Below are 23,466 nucleotides of genomic sequence, written 5' to 3'. Positions count from 1 at the left end.
TGGGGCTCCTTAGGGCGACTCACGACCCCTCAGGAACAGTTCCTAATGACTTCCAGGAATCCTCCTCACCCTCCACAAGTGTGTCTAATGACTTCCAGCATCTTCTCCCTCCACCCCAAGAACTGCTCCTAATGACCCCCAAATCCCTGCTCACTGAGGAACAGCTTTTTAATGACCCTAAGGACATCCGCCCTCAGGACTTGTCCTAATGACCCTCAGAGCTCCTTTCCCCTTAGGAACTGCTCCTTTCAAGAAAAGTCCCGGTTGCCGGCCAGTGAGGGGGTTCCCAAGACCCCTAATCCGCGTTTTAACAACCGAGACAGCACTGCGCAAACTGGGACAGGTTGGTCACCTAATCGGGAACTCTTTGACCTCAGAAGCTACCCCTAAGGGACCGGAGCGCACTTTTACTTCAGGTAAGGGTTATACTCACCCCGCAAAAGACTGTACCCACCCTTTAGAAACATCCTACAACGGCTTCATTAGCGCCTTTACTCTGGCCAACGATCTCATTTCTAGGCACTCAACTAACTGTCTCAGTCCAGACTAGCTACGGGCAGCCAGAAGCCCGCCTTGGATTGGCCGGCTCTGCGATTCAGCCGAGGTGCTCAGTGGCCGCAGTCCCGGCGGTACTACTTTTCCTCCTGGCAACAGCGCGAGTCGGCTCTCATAGGCTGAACAGATTGATCCGCCTGGACGTTGGGGCGGCCTCACAGCGCTTTCATTGGCGGGTTGAATGCTTATAGCGGCCCCCGGATTGGCTGACTTTGTGGGGCGCTGTGCGGCTGCGCAGAGACCGACTTTGGAGGAGGCGGAGTCTCGTCTTTCGCCGGCTGGAAAAGCAGGGTGATCGGCTAGTGGCGACAGCAGAAGTCGAGCCTTAGCCCTGTCGGGGCAGTGGGCTTTAAGTAAGAACTACAGGGTTTTTGAATTCTTTAGATTTGTTGCTTCTGTAGCCTTGACCGTGATCGCCGGTGGGGGAGGGGCGGAGAGCGGCCTTCTGCGGTGAGTGATAGGCATAGCTTTCGACTAGTGGAAGCAGGAGCTTCTAAAATGAGTCTTGGGATTGGCTCTTTCCAATCTCTTTTGGCCAATGGGCGTCGGGAAGGGTGGGCGGGTCTACTGGGCCTTATTTTCTCTTCCTGCGGCCCGGCCTCACTCGCCTAGGCGGCGGGGCCGGGAGGGCCCGGACGTATACGCGGTGAGCTTTGGGGACCTTGGGAGCGCGGGGGCTATCTTGGGAGCGATACCTGCGGGATCGGATGCAAGGGGAGGGAGCGGGAGTTTGAGATAGTTAGTAATAGCTGCCTTTACTGAGTTGGTAAGTACCAGGCCTAGTGCTTAGCGTTTCGCTTGCATCATCTGAGTTAATCACAGCAACCCTGCGGGGCAAGGAGGTTGGGACCCCATTTTACAGGAGGAGTAACTGAGACTCGGGCAATTTACACAGCCAGGGTCACACAGCTAATAAAAGGCAGAGACTAGATCTGTATTCAGAGTTGTTTTAACTCTGGGGCAGTGCTCTTTTAAACCACAAGGCTTTGTTGCTGGGTGGGGGAAGGAAGGTGTCAAGGAACAGGAGCTTTCCCGAGGGAATAGATTGAGGGAAGGGGATCCTAGAGTAGAAGAAAGGGAATGAGCAGTTGATGTAAGAAAGAGCAAGGAAATCAGTTGTTCAGCAGTTACTGTGTACTCTGTCGTGCATTGTTCTCGGTTTTGGGCGTACAAAGATAAATAAGGCCAGAGGCAAATGAAGCCTCTTGTGGGCTTTGAGAGGCTTTGGGATGGGGCCTAACACTGTGTTCACATGATTTATATGTTTTTGTAAAACTTGCAAAAGTAAGATATTTTGTATTCTTTTCTTAGAAAAGAGGTCTTCAAGATTGCATAAAACTTTACACTTGGATCTGCCCTTGTAAAGGGTTTAGATTAAGTGGAGATTATGATGTAGGCAGCACAGAGAAATGGAGCACTGGGGACTTTGGGTAAATTTCCTGGTATGTAAAACAGGGATTACAGTATACCTGCTGTGCAGTTTGTCCAGGTGCATAAAAACACCAGGCCAAGAACTCACTGTATTTGGTGAAATGCAAGCTGGAGAGATGCAGGTACTGGGACTTGTCTTCTCTCCTACCTTAGACAGTTCTGCTCCGTGCTGTTTTCCTAGTCTTTCACTAGATTGTTGGTAGGTTGGAGGAGTTTTCTCCTTTCTGATCTCTCCAGCTCTCAAGAGGAACTCTAGAGCCGAACTGCATGACTTTGGGGCCGAGATTTGGGGGAATTGAGTAAAGAAAAGGACATAAGTTTTTTGCTTCTGAACTGACTGTGTTTAGCTGGTATGCTTGGTTCTTACTCAGCTGAAACAGTCTATTGTGTTACCAGGCAGTGGGGATGCACCCACTTAGCCGAAGGCCTCATCTAAAAACAAAGTAGTATTTATTTCACCTCCAGTCAGTTATGAAGTTTGCCCTGTACTGCCAGTTTATTGCCTGTTTTAATTTTGTTCTTTGAGTCCTGGGTACAGTGCAATTGAACTAGTCTCTACCTTGATTTCATGCAACTGTGCTGAAACTGCATTTAGGTGTGGCTGTGAGAACAACTTCACTTAAAGGTTTTAAAAAATCATAGCTCTGGCTACTAATATCAGGATGCTTTTTAGCCCTTTAACTTTGTAATCTTGAAGCTAAGTAACTTTTCTTAAGAATCTAGAATCCTGTTTGAAATCTGTGCCTTAGAAGGAAGCCCATAGATAGATTTTTATTTTAAAAAAATTGGGTTGTAGTATATTAAGTTTAATACTTAGAATTAATTAGCCAAGTATGAACAAGGGAGCAGCTGGAAAGATGGGCAGGGCAGCTGCTTTGTCAGATGGGACCAACAACCAAATAATTAGTTTCCCTTTTTTAGTTGAGGCAATGTCTCCATTAAATGAGGTTTGAATCCATGCAATTTTGATACATCAGAATCATTTAAGCAGAATCTTTTCTATTCATTTATCTTACTTATTTAAATAACCTGCCCCAGGCAGATTCCAGGTGTGAGGTCTTCTTGCTGCTGCAAACTTTCTTCCTCTTTCACTGTTTTCAGCACTGACATTTCCAGCATTCAGTCTTAATTACATTTTGTGTAATTTTATGCTCTTAATGTGTGTCTTCAGATCCCTGCCTGACCAAAGTGACCTCAAAAAGGAGAGAAGATGGCTTCTGAATCTGAAACCTTGAATCCCAGTGCTCGGATAATGACCTTCTACCCGACTATGGAGGAGTTCCGAAACTTCAGTCGTTACATTGCTTATATTGAATCCCAAGGAGCTCATCGGGCTGGACTGGCTAAGGTGAGGGGTGCAGGCCTTTTTGACCGAGGGCGGCCTTAAGATTTTTCCTGAATGAAGCCTTGAAGAACAGTTTTACTGAAAGGCAGGTGGGGTGGTAGTTGAATGTATGCTGTCCTATTTACAAGTTAATTCCTTTCGTTAACATCTGAAACATTTCTTTTTTTAGGTTAGAGGAGAGCTGTTGGAAATCTTTAAAAGGGAGGGAAAGAGCCAGTGTCCCAGGGCCAGCTGCTGGGGTGCTTCCATCTCTTGGTGGAGAGGGTGTTTTCATCGATCCAACTTCTCCAACTTCTCTCTTTCTCCGTTTCCCTCTCATTCCGCACTCTGATAGTAATTTGGCTTCCCATATGAACTTTCTGTTAGATTGAGAGAAAATCAACTCTTCAGCCTCCTCTCTCGGTGCCCAGATAATATTCTGATGCTGAGAATGAATGAATATTCCTTACTTTAGGTCATTGTGTCTAGGCAGCTAGTTGGTGGCAGAACTGGATCAGGGCTAGCATGACAGTGTGACTTTTGCCGTGTTTGAGTGAACATGGTTAAATCCACATGATTTTCTAGTAAAATCAGCTGTTGGCCTGCACACTTCCTAGACTCTGATCAGCTTGCCAGGTTTCTGATCTCTTTGTTTCTTGTGTTCCTTACAGGTTGTTCCTCCAAAGGAGTGGAAGCCACGAGCCTCCTATGATGATATTGATGACCTGGTTATTCCTGCCCCCATCCAGCAGCTGGTGACGGGGCAGTCTGGCCTTTTTACTCAGTACAACATACAGAAGAAAGCCATGACTGTGCGAGAGTTCCGCAAGATAGCCAACAGTGATAAGTGAGTGAAGCACGTTCCTTTTAGCAGAGGGACCTTACATTTCGTGCGCAGAGTGGTCTTCAAGACTGCTACCATCCTACTGAAGTCCCCTTTGCCCAACTCCTGCTTCTGTCTGTCTCCCTTGCTGTTCTTTGCATGGTAACATTTCTCTTCTGAGTACACAGTCACAGTCTAAAGTCGTCTAGAGTAGTCCCTTTGCTTTTCCTTCAAAGGTAGGACTTAATTTGCAAGGTTGCAAAGGGGAAACTTGGAGTTGGTTCAGAGGCGCTTTGGCCAGATGTATTGATAACACCCACTTACCAAAAAGTGGCCTCAGTAGTGTAAGTTAATCTCTTCCTTCTGGGTCCTTCTGTCTTTTTTTTTTTTTTTTCCATTTATTTTTATTAGTTGGAGGCTAATTACTTTATAATATTGTAGTGGGTTTTGTCATACATTGACATGAATCAGCCACGGAGTTACATGTATTCCCCATCCCGATGGTCCTTCTGTCTTTAATCATGTCAAACTCCTCACCACCCATTCAGATGCTATCTCATTTTTTCTGTGACATTAACCAAAGGTGGGTAAACTAACAAGCCGTTTGCTGTTTTTTGTCACTCCATGATCATTGGTACAGTCTTGTCTCTGTTGGAAGCGTCTTTATTCAGGTCCACTGTTATCCATTGTTTTTCTGTACTGTTTTTATTAATTTTGCTCTCATTTGACCTCAGATTTACAGAAAATGAATTGTGCGTTCCCCTTGTTGGACTCTGACTAGTCATTCTTATCCTCTTGCTTGAATCTTCTCCTTTCCCTTGTGTCTCTTCATTTTGAGGCTCCATAAGGGGTTCGTCCCTTCCCTACCCCTTCGCTTTTTCTCCTGAGTCCTTTTTGGTCCGCACACGGCTTGGTTTCAACCAGTCAGATGTATTGTGCCTCCGGCTCCGGCTTGGCCATGGAGGAGCCCGGGGAGAGCCTCAGCTCGCCAGGCTTCACACTTAGAGCGCTTTGTTATCTCACATCAGGTCCCACTCCTGCTCCATCTGTGCTCTGCCTCTTTTCCTTGGACTTATCACAGTTCTGAATGTGGGCTTCCGGTTTTCTTGGCAGCCTAACTCTTAAAGCATCTCCCTTGCTGGCCAAACTGCTGTCTAATTAGAGAATCTGTGTAAAGGCTGTTGGAGCAGCGTGCCTTGCTCTGCAGATAGGAGCCTGTGTCGTCCTTCACGCCTGCTTCCTAGCCCTGCACTGGGCCAGGCACACTTGCTTTGTTTCACCCGGGGTCTCATTCAGTCCCCGCCTGTCCCCTCTGTCTTCCAGTCTCATCTCATCAACAGATGGTAGGCCTTGCCTTTCAGGATATCTGTTTTCAAATCAGTCAGTCTTGTGTCTTTCCTCTTCATCTGAAATACAACCAGTTCTTACTGTTGATTTCTGTCTGCATGATCAGCCAGCTTTAAGAAAACCCAGTAGGTAACAACCTAAATTTATAAAGCAGATCAGCTGGAAGTAGAGTTATTTGTATTTAAAGGGAACTTGAGAGTTCTAAACTTCATTATTCATTAGGTTGACATCAAAATGTAAGGCAGTATTTAAAGTAGGATTTTTTTTTAACCCTCCGTTTAACCTCATTATCTCCACACAATTTCAGTTTGGTCTTCCATTCCTTATATATATATATATATATATATATATATATTTGCCAAGTTATACTATGCATTTTCAAATACTTATTAGGTTTACACGTTACTCTTTAAATTGTGTAATAGTTTTTAAGTGGTTTGAAATTTTAAAAAGTTTATTTTGGAGTAAGTTTTCAGTATGTGATTTTATTGAGCTAAAGAATATAGATTTTTTAACAGTATTATGTAGAGATACATATGGATAGATAGGGTGTGTGTGTGTTTGAGCATATGTATATACTTGTATTTCACTCAATGGAACATTTGATATGCAAAAACTTGTTTTTATGTTTTTAGGACTATTTTATATTTTTATTAAACTATTTTGTTTTCAGGCATGCTTATTTGTTGGATGTTAGCCACACTGCATAGGATGGTGGGAATGCAGCAGTGACAATTCAAGTGAGCCCTCTTGGAGACACTTCCTTAGAGTGCAGGGAAGTGACCACTGTTCCAGGGCCTCACCTCTCCATGTGTGGGCGGGTTTTGGTTGTGGATCCACAGGGGTTTGCAGTTCTTGGTTCTCACAAGTTTGTAAGCCTATTTTCCCCCTGGGTGGCCAGGCCACTCCTGAGTGGAGCAGGGTGTAGTTTTAGTAGGGCCTTTTATTTTTTTTACTTATTATTATTATTTTTTTTAATTAGTTGGAGGCTAATTACTTCACACCATTTCAGTGGGTTTTGTCATACATTGATATGAATCAGCCATAGAGTTACACGTATTCCCCATCCCGATCCCCCCTCCCACCTTCCTCTCCACCTGATTCCTCTGGGTCTTCCCAGTGCACCAGGCCCGAGCACTTGTCTCATGCATCCCTAGTAGGGCCTTTTAAAAGAGTGGAGGATAGCATTCTTAAGGAAGATGGGCTTACATCTTGGTGTATGTTACCTTCCTTGGGCCCAGTACCGACAGAAGGGAGGTTGAGGGAGTTAGTGGAACCTTGAAGGCCAAGGTTATATCTTGTTCATTTTAAATGTCTTGCTATTCCTGGAACAGGGGATTGTGTCTTGTGCTATTCATAATGCCTGATGAATAGTCTCTTATGAGTGGCTAACCCTTTTTTTTTTCCACTTTTGAAAGGTACTGTACCCCACGCTATAGTGAATTTGAAGAGCTTGAACGAAAATACTGGAAAAATCTCACGTTCAATCCCCCAATCTATGGTGCAGATGTGAATGGCACTCTCTATGAAAAGGTGAAAGTCACTGGAATCTCTTTGCAGTGTTTTTGCAGTTTCGTAATTTGATACCATTTTCATCTGCCCAGCATGCAATAGACACCTAGAAGTTGTTTGTCTGTGGTTTTTTTTTTTTTTTTTTTTTTTACTATTTTCTTTATTTGGCTGCATAAATCTTAGTTGCGTCTCACAGGATCTTCATTCTTGGTGGTGGCATGCAGGATCTTTAGTTGCGGCATGTGGGATCTAGTTCCCTGACCAGGAATTGAACCTGGGCCCCCTGCATTGGGAGAACTGATCCTTAACCACTGGATTGCCAGAGAAGTTCCCCTAAAAGCTGTATTGCTGAATGGGTATTTGCACAAAAGAGTGGTCTACCACCAACTGATGGGCTGTGCTCACTTAATCAGGGGTAGTTTTGCACGTGACTGAATTTTATTTCTCCCACTCTACATGTGAATTGGATGATATGGTGTTCTTTTCAAGGCATTAGAATAGTCTGTGGGTGGTAGCTCTGATGAGTTCTAGAAAGGGTGGGATCACAGTAAATTAAATGTTGGGGAGGGCAATGTGGTTTCTGTGAAAAAAAGATTACTGACTAATATAATGAAAGGGGTATATATTTAAGAAAAGAAACATTTAGATTTTGAGAATCTTCCAACAAGATTCTGTAGAAAAAGCTTTTTTTAACGAATTGCATTGGCTTAGGATATAGTGGTTTTGGACATGGAGAACAGCCTTACATGTGGTGCAAAAAAGGGCTGTTTGGGACCGTTTTAGGATGGTTTGAAAAATCTGTAGAGTGTTAACAGGGATTATCACTCAGATTATTGTTTTTGTAAATTAGTCGAAGGAAGGTGTTTAAAAAGTGGATTCCAGTTTTGCTGTTGATGACCGCTTTTTTTGGGTGGTGGGAAGTGAAGCTTGTAGGCATAAATCCAGAGCGTCTTTACAGGAGGTGGGCTTCTTGATGACCTTTGTAACTCAGGGTTGCACTGTGGACTTTTTACTGAAGAGACTGCCCAGTGGAAATAAGGGCTAGACAAGTCACAAATTAGTATAGTTAATTCCCATGCTTTGTATTTGTTGTGATTTGCGAGGTCTTTCCTCTGAGCTAAGTTTATTTGGCTTCTGTTCAAACTCTTCATCTTGGGTTTAGAACAGGTGGCTGTCACCTCCCTTTTTCCTCTTTCACTTACTAGTATTCACTGTTGTTTTGCTCTTTGGGGGGTAATAGTGGCATCAGTTCCAGTGGCAGCTCTGAACAGCGAGTGAGCGGTGCTGTAGTCTTTATGTCCACACAGTTTCAGCAGTCTGCCAAATCTTTGTTAAAAGTGACAGCTCACCTGTGACCTGCTCTGCGATTGGTGGGTTCAGAGCCTCAGTTTATATTCAATCTAACATCCTCTGCAGCATGTAGATGAGTGGAACATTGGCCGGCTGAGAACCATCCTGGACTTGGTGGAAAAGGAGAGTGGGATTACCATCGAGGGTGTGAATACGCCGTACCTGTACTTCGGCATGTGGAAGACATCCTTTGCCTGGCACACGGAAGACATGGACCTGTATAGCATCAATTACCTGCACTTCGGAGAGCCCAAGTCCTGGTAAAGTTGGCCTGCAGTTGGCACCGGGGCTGCTCAGCTCTATGTGCACACGGACCACCTTGGGATCGAGATAAAACGCAGATACTGGTCTGGCAGGCTCGGGGCGGGACTGGCGTGTTACGTTTTCTTCCGGCTTTGAAGCAGCGAGGTGCTGTTAGAGCTCTGGGGCTCTCCCTGCCCTTGAAGCAGCAGGTTTTAGAGGGCAGGGCAGCTAGTCCCATCATGTGGAAACGGAAGGTGGCTGAGTCACTGAGAGTTGCGAGGGCTCTCCCAAGCTCTCCCACTGCTGTCTGATTTCTTTTTCTGAACAGGCCTGAGGCGTTTCTGAGAGGCAGACTCCAAGACTGGAGTCAGCTCCTTCAGATGATAGAAAGCTTTCTTTTCTTCATGGAAAAATATTTGGTGAGCAGCAGTGTGTGCCTAACCCATGAGGGGGCGCGTGGTCACTCGGCATCTGCTACCTGCTGTTCACTGCAGCTGCAGTGTGGCTGGGGAGGCAGATTCGCCCTCTCGTCTGCCTGCTCCCACCCATCCATCTCAGCGTGTCAGCGAAGGTGCTGGCCTCAACAGAGCATAAGACCGATGAGGCGCTCACCTCGCACAGATAGGAGACTGATCAGGAGAGAGAAAGTGGGAGAAAAGCTGTGATGGGGAACAGTGGGTGCAGTAGGTCCACACAGGAAGGCACATAAACGCTGGGCTAGAGAAGGCTCCCCTGGAAGAGGTGATGGCTGAGTTGAGTCCTCGCACATGAGGATGTGGCTGGGTGGGGTGGTGGTGGGTTAGGAGGGGGGACAGGGAAGCGTGTCTGGATGTTTTTAGCAACATGTGCAAAGACTTGGGAGTGAACGCAGTGTGTTGAGTAACTAGAGGAAGAAAGTCCTTTGTGCTTTGGGTGCCGATTATGAGGATGGAGGTGCAAGGAAGCTGGAGGGGACACTGACCAGGTCTTGGGGAGTCATGGAAGCTGTGTCTGTCTCCATTCCTTTTCCAGCCTCTTCAGCCACATCCTGTCCCAGGGGTTTTCTTTTGTTCTGTCAGATGCCTTTCCAGTTTCCAGTCTTGGGGTGGGGAACCCTTTTGAGTCAGTGATTACCCCCTGACTACTGACCCAGTTCCTTAGAGGCTAGACTTCTATCTAGAGTCAGTAAATTTTGTGTCTTCCCCACGTTTACTCTGAAGTTCCTGAAACTAGACTTTGATACTACATACACTCTTTAGGTCACCTGAAGTAGTTCCTCCAGAGATGTCTATTCAGGGTTGCCTGATGGATCCCAGAGCCCTTTAGGTGATAGTTTCCTCATCTGTTTTGTTTCATAACAAAACTATTTGGGATGGGAAGATTTTGTTGTTGTGGAATCATCTTTGGAACGCATTATAAAGGTAAAATAGACTTACTGTGAGTTCTTGAATATGAAGTTTTAACAGTTTTGCAAAAGTTTTAAATAGTCTTCTATGTGTTCTTTAGTTTTTCCTTTTGTTTCTTAATGAAGGGCAATCCTATGGTGTCTGGATACCCACAGTGTTGGAGGCGTGAGTGGCTACTGGATAATCAGTGCACTGTTGAGGAGACGAAGGGAAATGGGCTCTTCAGCAGATGGGGGCCAGGTCTCTGGTACCTAATCCATCGTCACCTTGTTGCCCATTTTTCTCTCTGTATCCCATCCCAGTTAAGCCTTTCAGGCTCTGCCAGGAGCACTTTAATGCCATCCTCCTCCTCTCTCTCTCTCTTTTTTTTTGTTTTAAGTTTTATTGCATGAATAACATTATAAAGGAGAGCAACGTTGAGTGTGTGCCATAAATTCTGGTTCATGGTAACTATCAAATAAACGTCTTGTTAATGAATATAAAAGATAAAAATCACTTGCCCTTCAGTGTGGGTTCCCCACTCCAGTGCCCAGACAGTCTAATATTTCATTTCTCCAGATCCCTTTCTAGTTCTTGTGGTCGGGAAGTTGAAAAGTCTGATATTTCGAGCTGTTCTGAGAGTGGGCACGAGCGCTTGGGCCCCTTCCCGGGCCAGCCCTCGGCTCAGTGGCCGCTGCTTCTATGTGCTTACAGGTACTCCGTCCCGCCCGAGCACGGAAAACGGCTGGAGCGCCTGGCCAAAGGTACGGTGTTCACTCCGTGGGCCGGGTCAGACCTGTCAGGGAGCTGCGCTCATGGCTCTCAAATGTCCATGTTCAGTGGTCCTTTCTTAGGCCCGCATGTGGGGGGAGAGCCAGACTGCCAGTTTGGGTATGTCTTAGAGTAGCTGAAATCAAAGCCTTTCCCCACTTGGTCCTGGGAAGGGGCTTAGTAAGTGTTAGACTGTCTTTGCCTCAGTTTCATCATGCATGGGTTTGCTTGACCAGGGAGAGTGTACTGGTCACCTTGGGTCTGGTTCTTTTGCCAGAACCCCAGTTAGTCAAGTCAAAGTTGAATCTCATGCTTTGGTTCTTGTACGTGGACGCTAGTAGATTTGTATCTCTAGAGAAACTGTTTCACAAGCACTTGTCATGGGTACTGTAGATGTATTACTAACGAAAGATTGAGGGTCCTGGTGAATGGAGAAAGGCTTTAAGTAGTTTTAAAACTCTTTATGGGAACAGAGGCTGCCAGGGCAGTCCCCCAAGCAGGATTTGATGACCCACGTAACAGCTTACACCGGGGACAGCCCAGAGGCTCATCATAAAACGCTAGGCCTGGTCTGGAGCTAGAATAATCTGTGGCGATCACCTTGGTGATTCATCCTCCTTACATTTAGATGAGATGCACTGTGTGAAGTGACTCCAGGATTACAGAGCCAGTGTGGAACTGTGTATTAACTGTACCCGTTTTCAATTAAACAGGCTTTTTCCCAGGCAGTGCTCAAAGCTGTGAGGCTTTTCTCCGCCATAAGATGACCTTGATTTCTCCTTTAATGCTGAAGAAATACGGAATTCCCTTTGACAAGGTGAGCGGATTGCGCACACAGCAGTCCTTGGCTTACACGGAAACCACTCTTTCTGGCGTGTGTTTCACCGGGAGCTTTATTCTACTTGCTCCTCTGTACCAGGTGTGGGCCAGGACTAATTTGTGTCACCTTTTGAACTCAATGCATTAAAGGTGGGCGCCGCCTTCCTGCTGCCAGAGGAGAGTCAAGCCCCCTTGAACAGCGTTAATCCAGAGGAGTCATTAATTACAGTCATGGTGTCTGATGTGCGGGGACTTTGCATGTCGCGGAAGACACTAAGACCCCAGTGGCTTTGTGACCTGTCCCTGGTCACTCAGAGGTGGCTGAGCTGGAGCCCAGCATTCCTGCCCTTTACTTCAACTGCTTCCTGTTTGCTCTTGTTCAGGTAACTCAGGAGGCTGGAGAATTTATGATCACTTTCCCTTACGGCTACCATGCTGGCTTTAACCACGGCTTCAACTGTGCCGAGTCCACCAACTTTGCTACCCGGCGGTGGATTGAGTATGGCAAACAAGCTGTGCTGGTAAGTCCGCTGTTTTCCGTCATAATAACTGTGTCTAGAGACAACTGATTGAGCCAGCCAGCCTTCTTAGATACACTGGCTGGTGTTTCTTTGAGCTGCTGGAATTGAGAAACAGAGTGGCAAGCAATGTGCAAAAGTACCAGCATCTTGCGTTCACGAAGGATGTTTAAAAACTGGTTCAGATTTGAGTTGTATAAAACGAGGTTTCCGTGCTTGAGTTTGTTGGGCATTAACACTGCACCCACACACACCGGGCTGTTTCCTTCTCTAGCCGCTTTGGGTGTTTGCTGTCGAGGAGAAATCTGATGGGCTTCCCTTTTACTTTAAGGAAGCAGCAAGGCTGGACATTTGGCCAGCAGCAGACTTGCTGCCGAGGTCCTGGCCTGAATAGATGGCAGAGGGAAGGTGGGCGTTGAGCATCCAGGGTCTGATGCTGAGCCTTGTCTCTTAACTGTTCTCCATGCACCCTGGCTAACATCCCAGTTGACTCGCCCCAGTGCCACGCATCCTTTTTCGCCTTGCTTCCTTTCATGTGTGAAGGCTCTGCACAGACGTGATGCCCTCAGCCTGTGAACCCAAACAGTTCAGCCTGAAACTGTTCTCTCTTTTCCATTTGGAGGGACGAAGTGGGAGAAGGGGGGTGGGGGGAGCAGGGGAAGGGTCTCACCTGGGACCCCTCTGGCACCTTGCCACAGTGCTCCTGCAGGAAGGACATGGTGAAGATCTCCATGGACGTGTTTGTGAGGAAGTTCCAGCCAGAAAGGTACAAGCTCTGGAAAGCTGGGAAGGACAGCACCGTCATCGACCACACTCTGCCCACGCCAGAAGCGGCCGAGTTTCTTAAGGAGAGTGAACTGGCCCCGAGAGCCCGGAAGGAGGAGGAGTGCCTAGAGGAGGAGGATACGGATGGGGTGGAGGATGGAGAGGAGGGTGACCTGAAGAGGAGGTAACCCCCCGGTCCTTGGGCCCAGCTGCCTGGGTGGGGTGGGATGGGGTGGGGGGTGAGGGGAGTGTCTGGTAGGTCCCATCACCTATCCAGGTGTTGCTTCCGAGCGGGGTATTTGAGCACAGCTGAGGGAAGGTTCTTGGTGCAGGCTCCAGAATCCTCAAGTATTCAGACCCTTCCTCACGGCTGCACGCAGAGGTGATGGCACCTCTCCTCAGGCCGTAGTCACCCGGAGGGAGGCGCACGCATCTCTGGGGGCGTGGCTCCCTCAGAGCCAGAGAATCCCGCCTTTTTGCCCTCGCTTGAGGGCTTTTTATAAAGGAGAGAGTGGTGCGGGGAATGAGGCTGATGAGGGCAAGGGGCAGCGTTGTCAGTGTCTCAGCCAGAGGACGTGTCCTCAGCGGTTCCCCCCCCGGGGCTGCGTGGGGAAGAGAGGAACGTTCACGGGGGTACCTGCTGTACGCAGGTGTTCTGCGCATGCTCAGCACAGCTTTTCCCGAGCCTCACATCAGCCCTGTGAGGTGGGGCGGCGACGTCCCTAATTGCACTTGACGGAACACGCTCAGGGCCGTGAGGTCCCTGGTCTCGGGCGGCTCCAGAGTGTGAAGCAGGCTCTGGTGGTTCCTGTCAGGTTGCGTGGGGATGTGTTTGTGTAAGCGGACATACACACCGGCTCTTAAAACGTGTGCCCTCCTCCTTGCAGCCTGGCCAAGCACCGGATCGGGACAAAGAGGCACCGCGTTTGTCTTGAAATCCCGCAGGAGGTGAGTCAGAGCGAGCTCTTCCCCAAGGAGGAGCTGGTCTCTGGACAGTACGACATGGCGGAGTGCCAGGCCGCCCTCGCCCCCGTGAGGCCCACCCACAGCTCCGTGCGCCAGGTCGAGGACGGCCTCAGCTTCCCAGGTGAGCTGGTCACGGTGCTTTCCCCCCGCAGCCCTTACTGTTGCGTTCTGTGTTGGACGCCACGTCACTGCAGGGTTGCAGGCACGACACGAGGGAGGCAGGCCTGTGAGCAGATGGTGACTGGAGTGTGGGAAGCGCTTTGGGTGGGGACACCCAGGGTCACGGAGAACCGTGCGGGAAGGCCCACAGCTGTTCAGGGAGCTGGCAGTGGTATCCTGTGATCTGAGCAGGGGGCGGGAAGGGTAGGAGACAGGTGTGTCACGGGAGCTGCCGCCTGAGACGTGGGATGAGACAGTGTGCGGACTGCCTTCCTGCCATCTGAGAGCTTGCTCATTGGGGGCCCGAGGGGCCATTGGTATTTCAGGGAGGGATGGCGTGGTCCAGCACCGTGTTTGAAAGCCTTCCTGTGGACGGTTATCAAGGGTAGATTTATTTGGAAGGAGCTTGTGTCAGCCTCAGGTCAGGCCCGGCTTGGGGGACCTCTGCGTGGACAGGATTCCTCCGGGTGTGTGCTGAGAGCCGTCGGCCCTGTGGGCCCAGCTGCTTCCGTGGAGCAGGCTTCCTGGCCTGGCTTCCTGGGTCTCTGCTGAGCTGAGGAGACTTCTGGGGAAGGGACAGCTGCCGGGTGCTGTGTGCCAGGCTGTGCTCCCACCTCATATGTCGCAGTCTTATTTAAGAACCCTGGCGGGAGGTGGTAGCGTCCTCACATCACAGAGGAGGAAACTGGAGGCCCAGAGAGGCTAAGCAGCTCGCCCCAGATCGCATAGGGACCCCGTTATGGTGGAGCCAAAGAGTTGGAAACCAGGCCTTTCTCGCCGCCCACGTCCTTTGGTCTGTGTCCCTCTCTCGGGGTTGAGCCGCGCAGGAGGGAGTGGGCTCCATCCAACGTGTCTTGTGTGTTTCAGATTATTCTGACTCCACCGAAGTCAAATTTGAAGAGCTTAAAAATGTCAGGCTGGAAGAGGAGGACGAGGACGAGGACGAGGAGCACGAAGCAGCTGTCTTGGACCTTTCTGTGAACCCAGCTTCTCTCGGGGGACGGCTCGTCTTCTCAGGCTCCAAAAAGAAATCGTCTTCCAGCCTGGGCTCTGGTTCTTCACAGGATTCTGTCTCTTCGGATTCCGAAACCAGCGAGCCTCTGTCCTGCCAAGCCCAGGGGCAGACAGGCGTCTTCACAGTGCACAGCTATGCCAAAGGGGATGGCAGGGTCACCTCGGGAGAGCCGTGCGCCAGGAAGAAAGGGGGCACCACCCGGAGCATCAGTGAGAGGGAACTGGCCGAGGTACGGGTGCTGGGGTGGGCCGCTGGGGGTGGGCTCCTGCAGGGTCCCCGACGGCAGGAGGAGGCCCTCAGAATGGACCTCCAGCCTGCAGTTGTGTCACGCAAAAGCCAGGTGGCATTGGATCACTTTAGCTTCTTCTTTGCTGGGAGGGTTTTTTTTCCCCGCCCTGTTATCTCTATGTGACTGTTGCTGCAAAGAATGGCTTTGTGGCTTTCCTGGCCACCCTTAGTGGATCTTCAGTTGAGTAGGGCACATGCTCTGACCCTCCTGGCCTTAGGGATGCAGGGTTAGAACAGCAGTGTTTGCAGTCTTGTGTTTGAGGGTTGGAATGACGTGGCCTCTCTTACCCTGGGCTGCCCTGGGAGTTTTCTGGCCCCTTCCCATGTTCATCCTCCCCCTCCCGGTACGACACTGCTGACAGCATCCCTTTGGAGACCGGGATGAATCCCAGAGCCGTCAACAGGGACGTGTTTGCTCAGGCTTCCTCCCAGAACATGCTGTTGCCAGAAGCTATGTTTTCTGTTTGTTCTGGGTAGAAAGGCGCTTGGTGGGTCTGCGTGGGGTATAGCAGGGCCACGTTGGGTACAGCCTGACTCAGGCCTGCCCAGTGACCTCTCTCCCCAGCCTCACAAACAGTTGCAGCTGGGCTGAGTGAGCACAGAGAAGCTCTCCTCGATTCCCTGTTCTTCACCTTTGGAAAATTTGTCTTTTAGAAGTTTTTGTTTGCTTTTTTAAAAAAACTTTTCATTTTGTTTTGGAGTATAGCCGAATAACAGTCTCGTGATAGTTTCAGCTGGACAGCAGAGCGACTCAGCCATACGTAGATGTGTATCCATTCTCCTCCGAAGTTTTTATTCCGAAGCATCGTTAAAGTATACACAAACAAAATGCTGTCAGGAGCCCCCTATGTGCACGCATTACCCCGGTGTGCGCACATTATCTCTGTGTATTAACATTTGATGTGCTGGCTTTATCTTTTCTTTGCCTGAAGTACTAATGCTTTGTCCATATTCAAATTCTCCTAATTTTTCGGCAGTGCCTTTCTGTGGTTAATTTGCCTCCTTGTCTTTAACACCCGTATGATTTTTTTTCTGTTCTTTCTGCATCTTAGGCTCAGATTCTGTAGATGCTGTTTCTCCATGTGAAGTCCCCCTTCCCTCTCACGTGTGGTGCGGTCTGGTGAGCCAGTGACCCCCGTGTCTCCTTCCCTGCTTCCCCATCGCCTCTGATCCCCTTGCCCTGCCCTCCTGTGGTCACTTCCACAGGCGAGGGCTCTTCCACTTGGAAAGCTGAGCCCCTTCTGCTCCTTGTGGCAGCATCCCAGTCGTCCTTCACAAAGCTCTGTGTACTCTTGAGCATCTTGCTGTTTCTGCAGACCACACTGTCCTTGTGCACTGTCTTCCTGAAGTGCAACCGCAGAAGCTGCTAACAATAGCAGGGACGTACTAGATAGTAAATACATTACAGTATTGAGGCTATATGTTAATATATGTATATTTAATATTAATTGTATATTATTAATCTGACAATGAGTCAGGTTTTTTCTAGGGTTGGTTTTTTTTTTTTTTTTAAGATCGTAGCGGGGCAGTAAATAAATAACAGCCTTTTTTTTTCCCCCAAATTAGGAACCCATGAAGTTGTGGATACAGGACGTGGGCATATGGAGCTCAGAATGTCGCTTTGTCACCAGTTAAAATGGTTGAGGAGAGTGTTTCTGACCCGTGGCCAAGTAGCCCTGCTGCTCTTTACCCTCAGCTAGACAGATGACCCGTCTGGTCACAGGCAGCCCTGGATTGCTCAGGCCCCCTCACAGGGGCAGAGTGTCTCCCACTCTGTCCTTCTGCATGTTGTACACACAGGCAGCAGTGCAGTCCCTCTGTAAGAGGCAGATCCCAGCGAAGCCAAAGCTAGGACTCCTCCTGTGGAAACATGCTGGGAGAGGAGGCTTCTCTCTTAACATGCCTCTCTGTGTGACCCCTGCTCCAAAACCACTGTGTGTCTTCCTGGTTCCTTTTTGCTTGTGTGTGGGCCTCTCAGCTGCAGCCTGAATACTTTTTCTCCGCTAGTCACCTGCCATCTCTCCCACCTCCCCCCTTGATGTGCTAGCATCTTTGAACTACTTCAGAGTCACTGATACACCTTGGCTGCTTGACCTCTTCTTTGCTTTACTCTGTAGTGGTTTGTGTGCCAGCTCTGGGCTAGGATGGTACCTCAAAGGAGCTTGTTGTCGAGGCCAGCAGACAGATGCGGGCAGGGGGTTCTAGTCCCTGGTGATCTGCATGGCAGCGCACGTGGTGGAAGTGTTAGCAGCTCCGCCTGGGGTTGGGGTAAGGGGTCAGAGGGACGGCAGGAGACAAAGGTTAGCAAGAGCATGAATCTGGCGGAGGAGAGGGTTCTCTTTGGAGCTGGGGCTCATGCCAGCGTCAGAGCAGATTGGGGTCCACGGAGGTTTTGTTGGTCTCAGGCATATAGGACGAGAGGGCCTTGGGAGTTGTGGGTGGAGGGTGTCAGGAGGCGTCCTAGACCTCTGCCTGTTCTCTGAGACTCTGACTTCAGAGACAAGGCGAGGGGGCAGTGGAAGTTTACCTGACGTGTATTTTTGAAGAGTGAAGATTTCTGTAACATGTCTTTTTATTTTTGATGCACAAAGATGCATAGGGAGTAATACAGCAAACCATAAATACTCGTCACCATCACTGGGATCTAATAGTTAATATTTTGCCACATATGCTTCATCTGTCCCTTTAATTTCCTGAAGTATTTTATAGCAAATCATGACATGGATGTCATGTAATATCCTTCCTGCTTCAGTGTGTATCTCTGAAAAATACGGGTGTGTTTTAATCACCATGCTGTTATTATACCTAACAAAATTACACAAGTTTTCTAGCATCATCTAAAACTCAGTTCACAATCAGTTTCCCCAGTAGTCTAAAGAAAATGTATTTGACAGTAGGTTTGTTTGAATCGAGATTTAATTAGTCTTACACCTGACATTTGTTTATTATGTCTCTTAATTCTGCCTTGATCTAGGGCTGTGCCTTTCTGACCCCCTATCGCTGACTCAAGAAACTGTCAGTTATTCTTTGGACTGTCCGGTGAAGTGTTTTTTTTTAGCTTTGCATTGATGTTTTGGGAGATCATTTTGGAAGCAGTATTAAGGTTTTTTCGGGAAGAAGGAGGCAAAATTAGAAACAGAAGACATTCTCTTAAAGGTGGAATTATGGATGATTTTCACTTCATGTATTTGTAGATTGTTTGAATACTTTTTATGAATACCATGTTATCTTTAAATACTTGGGGACAGGAGGGAAAGAAAGGTTTGCAGTAGGGAAATCAGTTTGAAACCTGCTTCTTAATCTGAGAGGTGGTGAGGATCTGAGCTGTGTGGTAGGGGTGGGGGTCTGGGGCCACTACTTGGAAGGTAGGAGTGGGAGGGCGCCATGGGGTGACCTGGAATTCTGGCTTGTGTTACTTACAGGATGGACAGTGTGTTCATGGCGGGTGAAAGTCACAGGAAAAGTGAACGGGAATTTGAGTGTGGCTCGGGACATGAGTTCAGTCTGGGGCATGCTAAGTGCCACCTGCTTGTGAGGCAGGCTGTGGAGATGTGTATACACACACTCGCGATGGGTAGCTTTGGGAATCCGCTCCACCTGGAGGGTGTCGGCGGGTGTGGACGAGCTCCCCGGTGGGGCGTGTGGAGCAGTTTTCACAGTGTGGGTAGAGGTGGAAGGCCTGGGAAGGAGAAGGACAATGAGAAGAGAGAGCCAGAGGTTTGGAGAACTAGGAGAGGGTCGTGTGCAGAGGCAGGGGGCAGAGCATGGAAGACAGTGGCAGCCGGCGGAGTGGGCCTGCGTTGAAGAGGGGGTGATGGGAGATAATGGGGGGGCTCTGAAAGGAACGAATGCTGTGAGTTCCAGCAGAGGCAGGAGACAAGGGGATGGCTGCAAGAGGGTTTTTTATTGTGGTAATATATGCATGACATAAAATGCCATTCTACTGTTTCTTAGCGCCTCACACCACTGTTCCACCGGCACCCGGCTTTGGAGGGGGGAAGAGGCCATCGTCCGTCCTATAACAGTCCCCTGCTTACGGGGGCACAGCCCTTTTCACAAGCCACCAGTCCTGGGAGCCTTCCGTTGCTCCCCAGCTGCTTCCCTGCCTCCTTTAGTCCCTCTAGCACCTTGCTCCTTGTTGGTGACGCTGTCTTGGTCTCAGTGCGGTTGTCCCAGGCTGGTGAAGGTGCACTGATAGGAGCCAGGCCCTGGGCCGCCTTAAGCCTCACTTCTTGAGGCATCGACGTGGTCCCCAGGGCTTAGCCCAGGAGCCTCTGTAAACAGGGGTGGAATGACGGGAAGTATAGCTCCAGTTAGAAACTGACATGAGGGCTGATTTCCCTGGGCAGAATGGCAGACTGACAGTCAAGGCTTGGGCAGAAGCTGAGACACTCTGCCCATCCCTGGAGAGGTCTAAGAGCATTGTGTCTATATTTGGAAACAGCTGGGTTTTGAAGAACACCCTGGTGGGCTCCCTCCCCACGCTTTAAATACCCCTCAAGGTGTTATCTGGACCACTTGCCGTTCAGTTTATGTGCCGCCGTCTTGTGTCAGGGCCCTTGGTGAAAGGGCCCCGGGTGACTGACTACTGAAGCCCCACCGCCTGAGTCTTTGCACAGTGATGAGCCTGCTGCAGAAGTTCTTGTCAGTTCAGGCTGCTTTGAAAAAGAGTCCCCTGAAGAAGGAGAGAGAACACTTGGTTCTTCTCTGCACAGAACCAGCCCCATCAGGAACATTGACCTTGACCTGGCTGCTCACGTGAAGGGGGTAACAGAACTCAGGGAGCCTGGAGCTCTAGTTCTCTTCCCAGCGTGCTCTCCCACCCTGTCCTCACCAAGAGCTCCGGGCACAATGCCCTTCACCTGCTCTTGTTACTGGGTTGCCACCGACCCTGGCTCACGTGGTTAATTGGTTGAAACAGGGTTTGAGTCCAGTTCTTTCTGTTAAATCCTGCAGGCGTTTAGAAATTGGAGTGCATAGGAGGGAAAGGCAGGACCAGGAGGAGTATTTAGCCAGAAGAGATGAAAATGTGGAAGGATGTTCAATATGGATAGATCCGACTGCTTTGGTCAGAAGCAGAGTGATGGTAGTAGGAAGGGCAGTTTTAGACTCTGGCTGGGTCATAAGCCCCTCGAGGTTAGAGGTCACGTCTCACCACCTCTGCATCGCCCAGCAACAGGCATGGTCCTCTGGGTGCATCTCCTGAGTGTGCAGTAGGCACTTTGGTTAAAGAGGGGTGGACAGAGGCAGCCTCCTTTCCCCAAGCCACATTCTGGTGTTCTTGGTCCAGACCCCTCTGCCTCCTCCAGGAGTGAATGAGAGGCGTTTTGCTTGCCTGTAAAATAATTAATCTCCACCTCCTACCCCCACATGCATTTTCTGTTGCTGCTTTAACAAGGGACACAAATTTAGCATCTTAACTCGAATTTACCTTCTTCTGGTTCTTCAGTTCAGAGGTCTGAAACGGGCCTCATGGTGCTAAAGACAAGATGTCAGCAGGGCTCTGTACCTTCCTGGGGGTCGTCCATTTCCTTGCCCTTTCCAGCTTCCACAGGGCGTCCATGTTGCTGGCCCTGACCCTTTCCTTCCACCTTTGAAGGCAGCAACATCTGGCCAAGTCACATCACTTTGACCATGACCTCTGCTACCTTCTTCCATTGTTAAGCAGCATTTGAATACATTGGGCCCACCCAGACAATCCAGGATGATGGTCATCTGATTAGCAACCTAACAGTTCTTTGTCCTGTTAATCTACCGTATTCACAGGGATTCGGACTGTGCATTTTTGGGGGACAAGCTTTTTCACTAGTAAAACCATACTCAAAGCCCCTTTCTTAAAATACAATCGAAGGAAATTTCCTTCTCAGCTGTCATCTCATTTCTTCCCTTAATATTCTCAAAAATGGGCGAGTGATGACATTCGCTCCCTAGTTCCTTATTGTGTATCTACTGGTGTTTATCTCTAAAATAGTCCTGGCACCTCCCGGTTGCTGAGTCCCTTGGCCACTGCTCTTCTGTAGTCTGGACTGTGGATTTCCTCCTGGAGGAAACCCCCCTCTCCCCAGCATCTCCTTTCTTCCTCATCTTTCCCCTGTCCTGGAAGGCGTGGTCTCCAGTGAGTGTATCTTCCACTGATCATCTCATTCACTTCACCGTTTAAATTCTGAGCCTGATAATCAAGGATTCCCAAGTCCATAGCTCTTGCTCTGACTTCCTTTCTGAACTCCCAGGCTGAATTTCTTCTTGCCCCCTGGCTATTTCCAAATGGGGTTGTGTGTACCATACGCAGCAGTTTAACTTGGCTTGTTGCCACTCCCCCCCTCGTCCACAGGAACCCTCTTAGTCTCTTACCTTGGACACCCAGGAGACCGAGGCCAGAAATCCCCACTACCTCTGCTTCCCTTCTTCTCACACCTGTACTTTCTGGTCTTTGCCACAACTCACTTTTAGGGCTGTTGTCTAAGGAGTCTTCGTAGTAGGGGGTGCAAGAAGGTTATGGAGGAGCAGGAATCAAATAATGGAACTTTATTTTTAATCTTAATCCTTTCACAGTCTGTTTTAAGGTGTGTGTAAGTACATTAGTGTATATAACTCATCAGTAAGTATACACGCATTGGGGTGCATATCCCTATATTTTTTATTTTCATGATTACACTATCAAATAAATTTGGTGGATATTTCCAGTCTGTTGAGCCGAAGAATCCCCTCCTTACGTGACCTCTTAGTCATTAGAAAATGTAAATCAGAAGCAGGGCTCTTGTGGTCAGAATGGAGGTGGACCTGGAGCCTTAAGCTGTTCACTCTAATGGCGGCTTTCATGGCACCTTGATGTACATTTTGGAAGGCACTGCTTTAGACTGCTGGTGTAGTTCTGGTCTGATGAAGTCTGTGATAGTCTTTGTTTAATTTTTCCACATCATTGCATGCCGCTGTGAGCATCACTGCTTGTGTCGAGCTAGGGAACACCCTCGGGGTCATGTTTTTTCACACCTACCTTCCCCCAGAAGGCCTTTGGACTCAGTAGGTCTTGGTAAATATTTGTTAAATGAGTGGGCAAATAGACACTCAGTTTATGTTTGAAAGAGTGGGCTCTGTGCTGTGACCTCAGCATTTGGTTTTTCTTGACATTTTCAAGTGTGACTCCTCCGTCCTGGGGCTCTGTGTAGTGGCACGTGGAGTCTGCAGGTCCAGTGTCCCTTCTCCGAGGGGGCACTGCAATGCTACCCCTTTCTCTGCAGCACTCTAAAGCCCTGGTTTCTGTCACAGTTGCAGAATGGCCCTTTTCCAGGCCTCAGTTCCTCGTTCAATAGATTTTCCCGTAACCCATGTCTCCTCAAGTCAGTACAACCAAGTTTTAAACATGTCGATTAGAAGGAAACTCTGATGTGGTATTACTGATTCAGTCCTTACACCTTAAACCTACTCACATTTGCTCTGACATTATATAAATGGAACATTAAATCAGCCTTTCTCTCTGCAGCCAGGCCACAGTTTCAGAGGCATTCTCTGTCCTGGATGGTGTTCTCTGGAGAAGAGGAACAGATAGTGTCAGCTAGAGCTGAGGTCTTGAAGGTTCAGGGGAAGTGGCCTGTTTTCTTTTTAATGGGTCAGCTACTCCCCTCTCCTTTGCATGTGCTCGGGCCTTTCAAACCTAGATGGCTCAGGTGCCCAGCACTTTATAACAACTGCTGCTGGCCTTCTGGTCCAAGGAAAGGAACTTGGCTGGGCTCTCAGACACAGCCTCTTGTCAGTGAGCTTAAGGGAGGGGAGCGGCTCTTCTTCAGAGCTGGAGCAGGTTTGTTTAGGTACATTTGTTTCAGCCTGTTTCTGAGACCCACACTTACTAAAGCAAAAATGGTTTACACAATCCTGGTTTAGGCTGATTTGCATGACACTTGTCACTGTAGCTTTTTTTAAGACAGGTGTTTTCCATGTTTGGTTTTATATTTATTTCTTTGAGTCTCTCTGCCCTGCTCTTTCCCTTGGTTTTCACTGTAAGACTGACTTCTGCTGTTTCCCCAAGTGGCGGAAAGGCCAACCAGATTTCTTCTTTGGTTTGCCCAGGTTACGGATGAATATATGTTTTCCCTGGAAGAGAGTAAGAAGTCCAAGGGCCGCCGTCAGCCCTTAAGCAAGCTCCCCCGCCACCACCCGCTCGTGTTGCAGGACTGCGTCAGCGATGATGGTAAGTGGTGGTTTCGCTCATCTCCAGAGGA

General features: G+C 48.7%; 1 protein-coding gene across 4 annotated transcripts in view; it reads left to right on the top strand.

Annotated features, from left to right (window-relative positions):
• Window positions 1-772: 772 nt before the first annotated feature.
• The window catches only part of KDM4A (lysine demethylase 4A), a 40,409-nt gene continuing 17,715 nt past the window's right edge, over window positions 773-23,466 (top strand). Inside the window, exons 1-12 of one of the 4 annotated variants that reach the window (XM_061122153.1) lie at window positions 773-908; window positions 3,158-3,334; window positions 3,982-4,157; window positions 6,899-7,013; window positions 8,409-8,602; window positions 10,664-10,713; window positions 11,434-11,537; window positions 11,923-12,060; window positions 12,756-13,006; window positions 13,710-13,909; window positions 14,815-15,191; window positions 23,315-23,435. In XM_061122153.1, coding sequence (XP_060978136.1) covers window positions 3,197-3,334; window positions 3,982-4,157; window positions 6,899-7,013; window positions 8,409-8,602; window positions 10,664-10,713; window positions 11,434-11,537; window positions 11,923-12,060; window positions 12,756-13,006; window positions 13,710-13,909; window positions 14,815-15,191; window positions 23,315-23,435 — 1,864 coding nt within the window. In that variant the 5' untranslated portion in view covers window positions 773-908; window positions 3,158-3,196. Of the gene's footprint in view, window positions 1,006-1,129; window positions 1,202-3,157; window positions 3,335-3,981; window positions 4,158-6,898; window positions 7,014-8,408; window positions 8,603-10,663; window positions 10,714-11,433; window positions 11,538-11,922; window positions 12,061-12,755; window positions 13,007-13,709; window positions 13,910-14,814; window positions 15,192-23,314; window positions 23,436-23,466 lie in introns of those variants that run through there. The other 3 variants (XM_061122155.1, XM_061122152.1, XM_061122154.1) reach the window with 3 other exon arrangements.

Source organism: Dama dama, chromosome 20, assembly GCF_033118175.1.
Source record: "Dama dama isolate Ldn47 chromosome 20, ASM3311817v1, whole genome shotgun sequence".
Lineage (NCBI taxonomy): Eukaryota > Metazoa > Chordata > Mammalia > Artiodactyla > Cervidae > Dama > Dama dama.
Note: the sequence above shows the minus strand (reverse complement) of the source record. Positions and strands in the feature narration are given on the sequence as shown.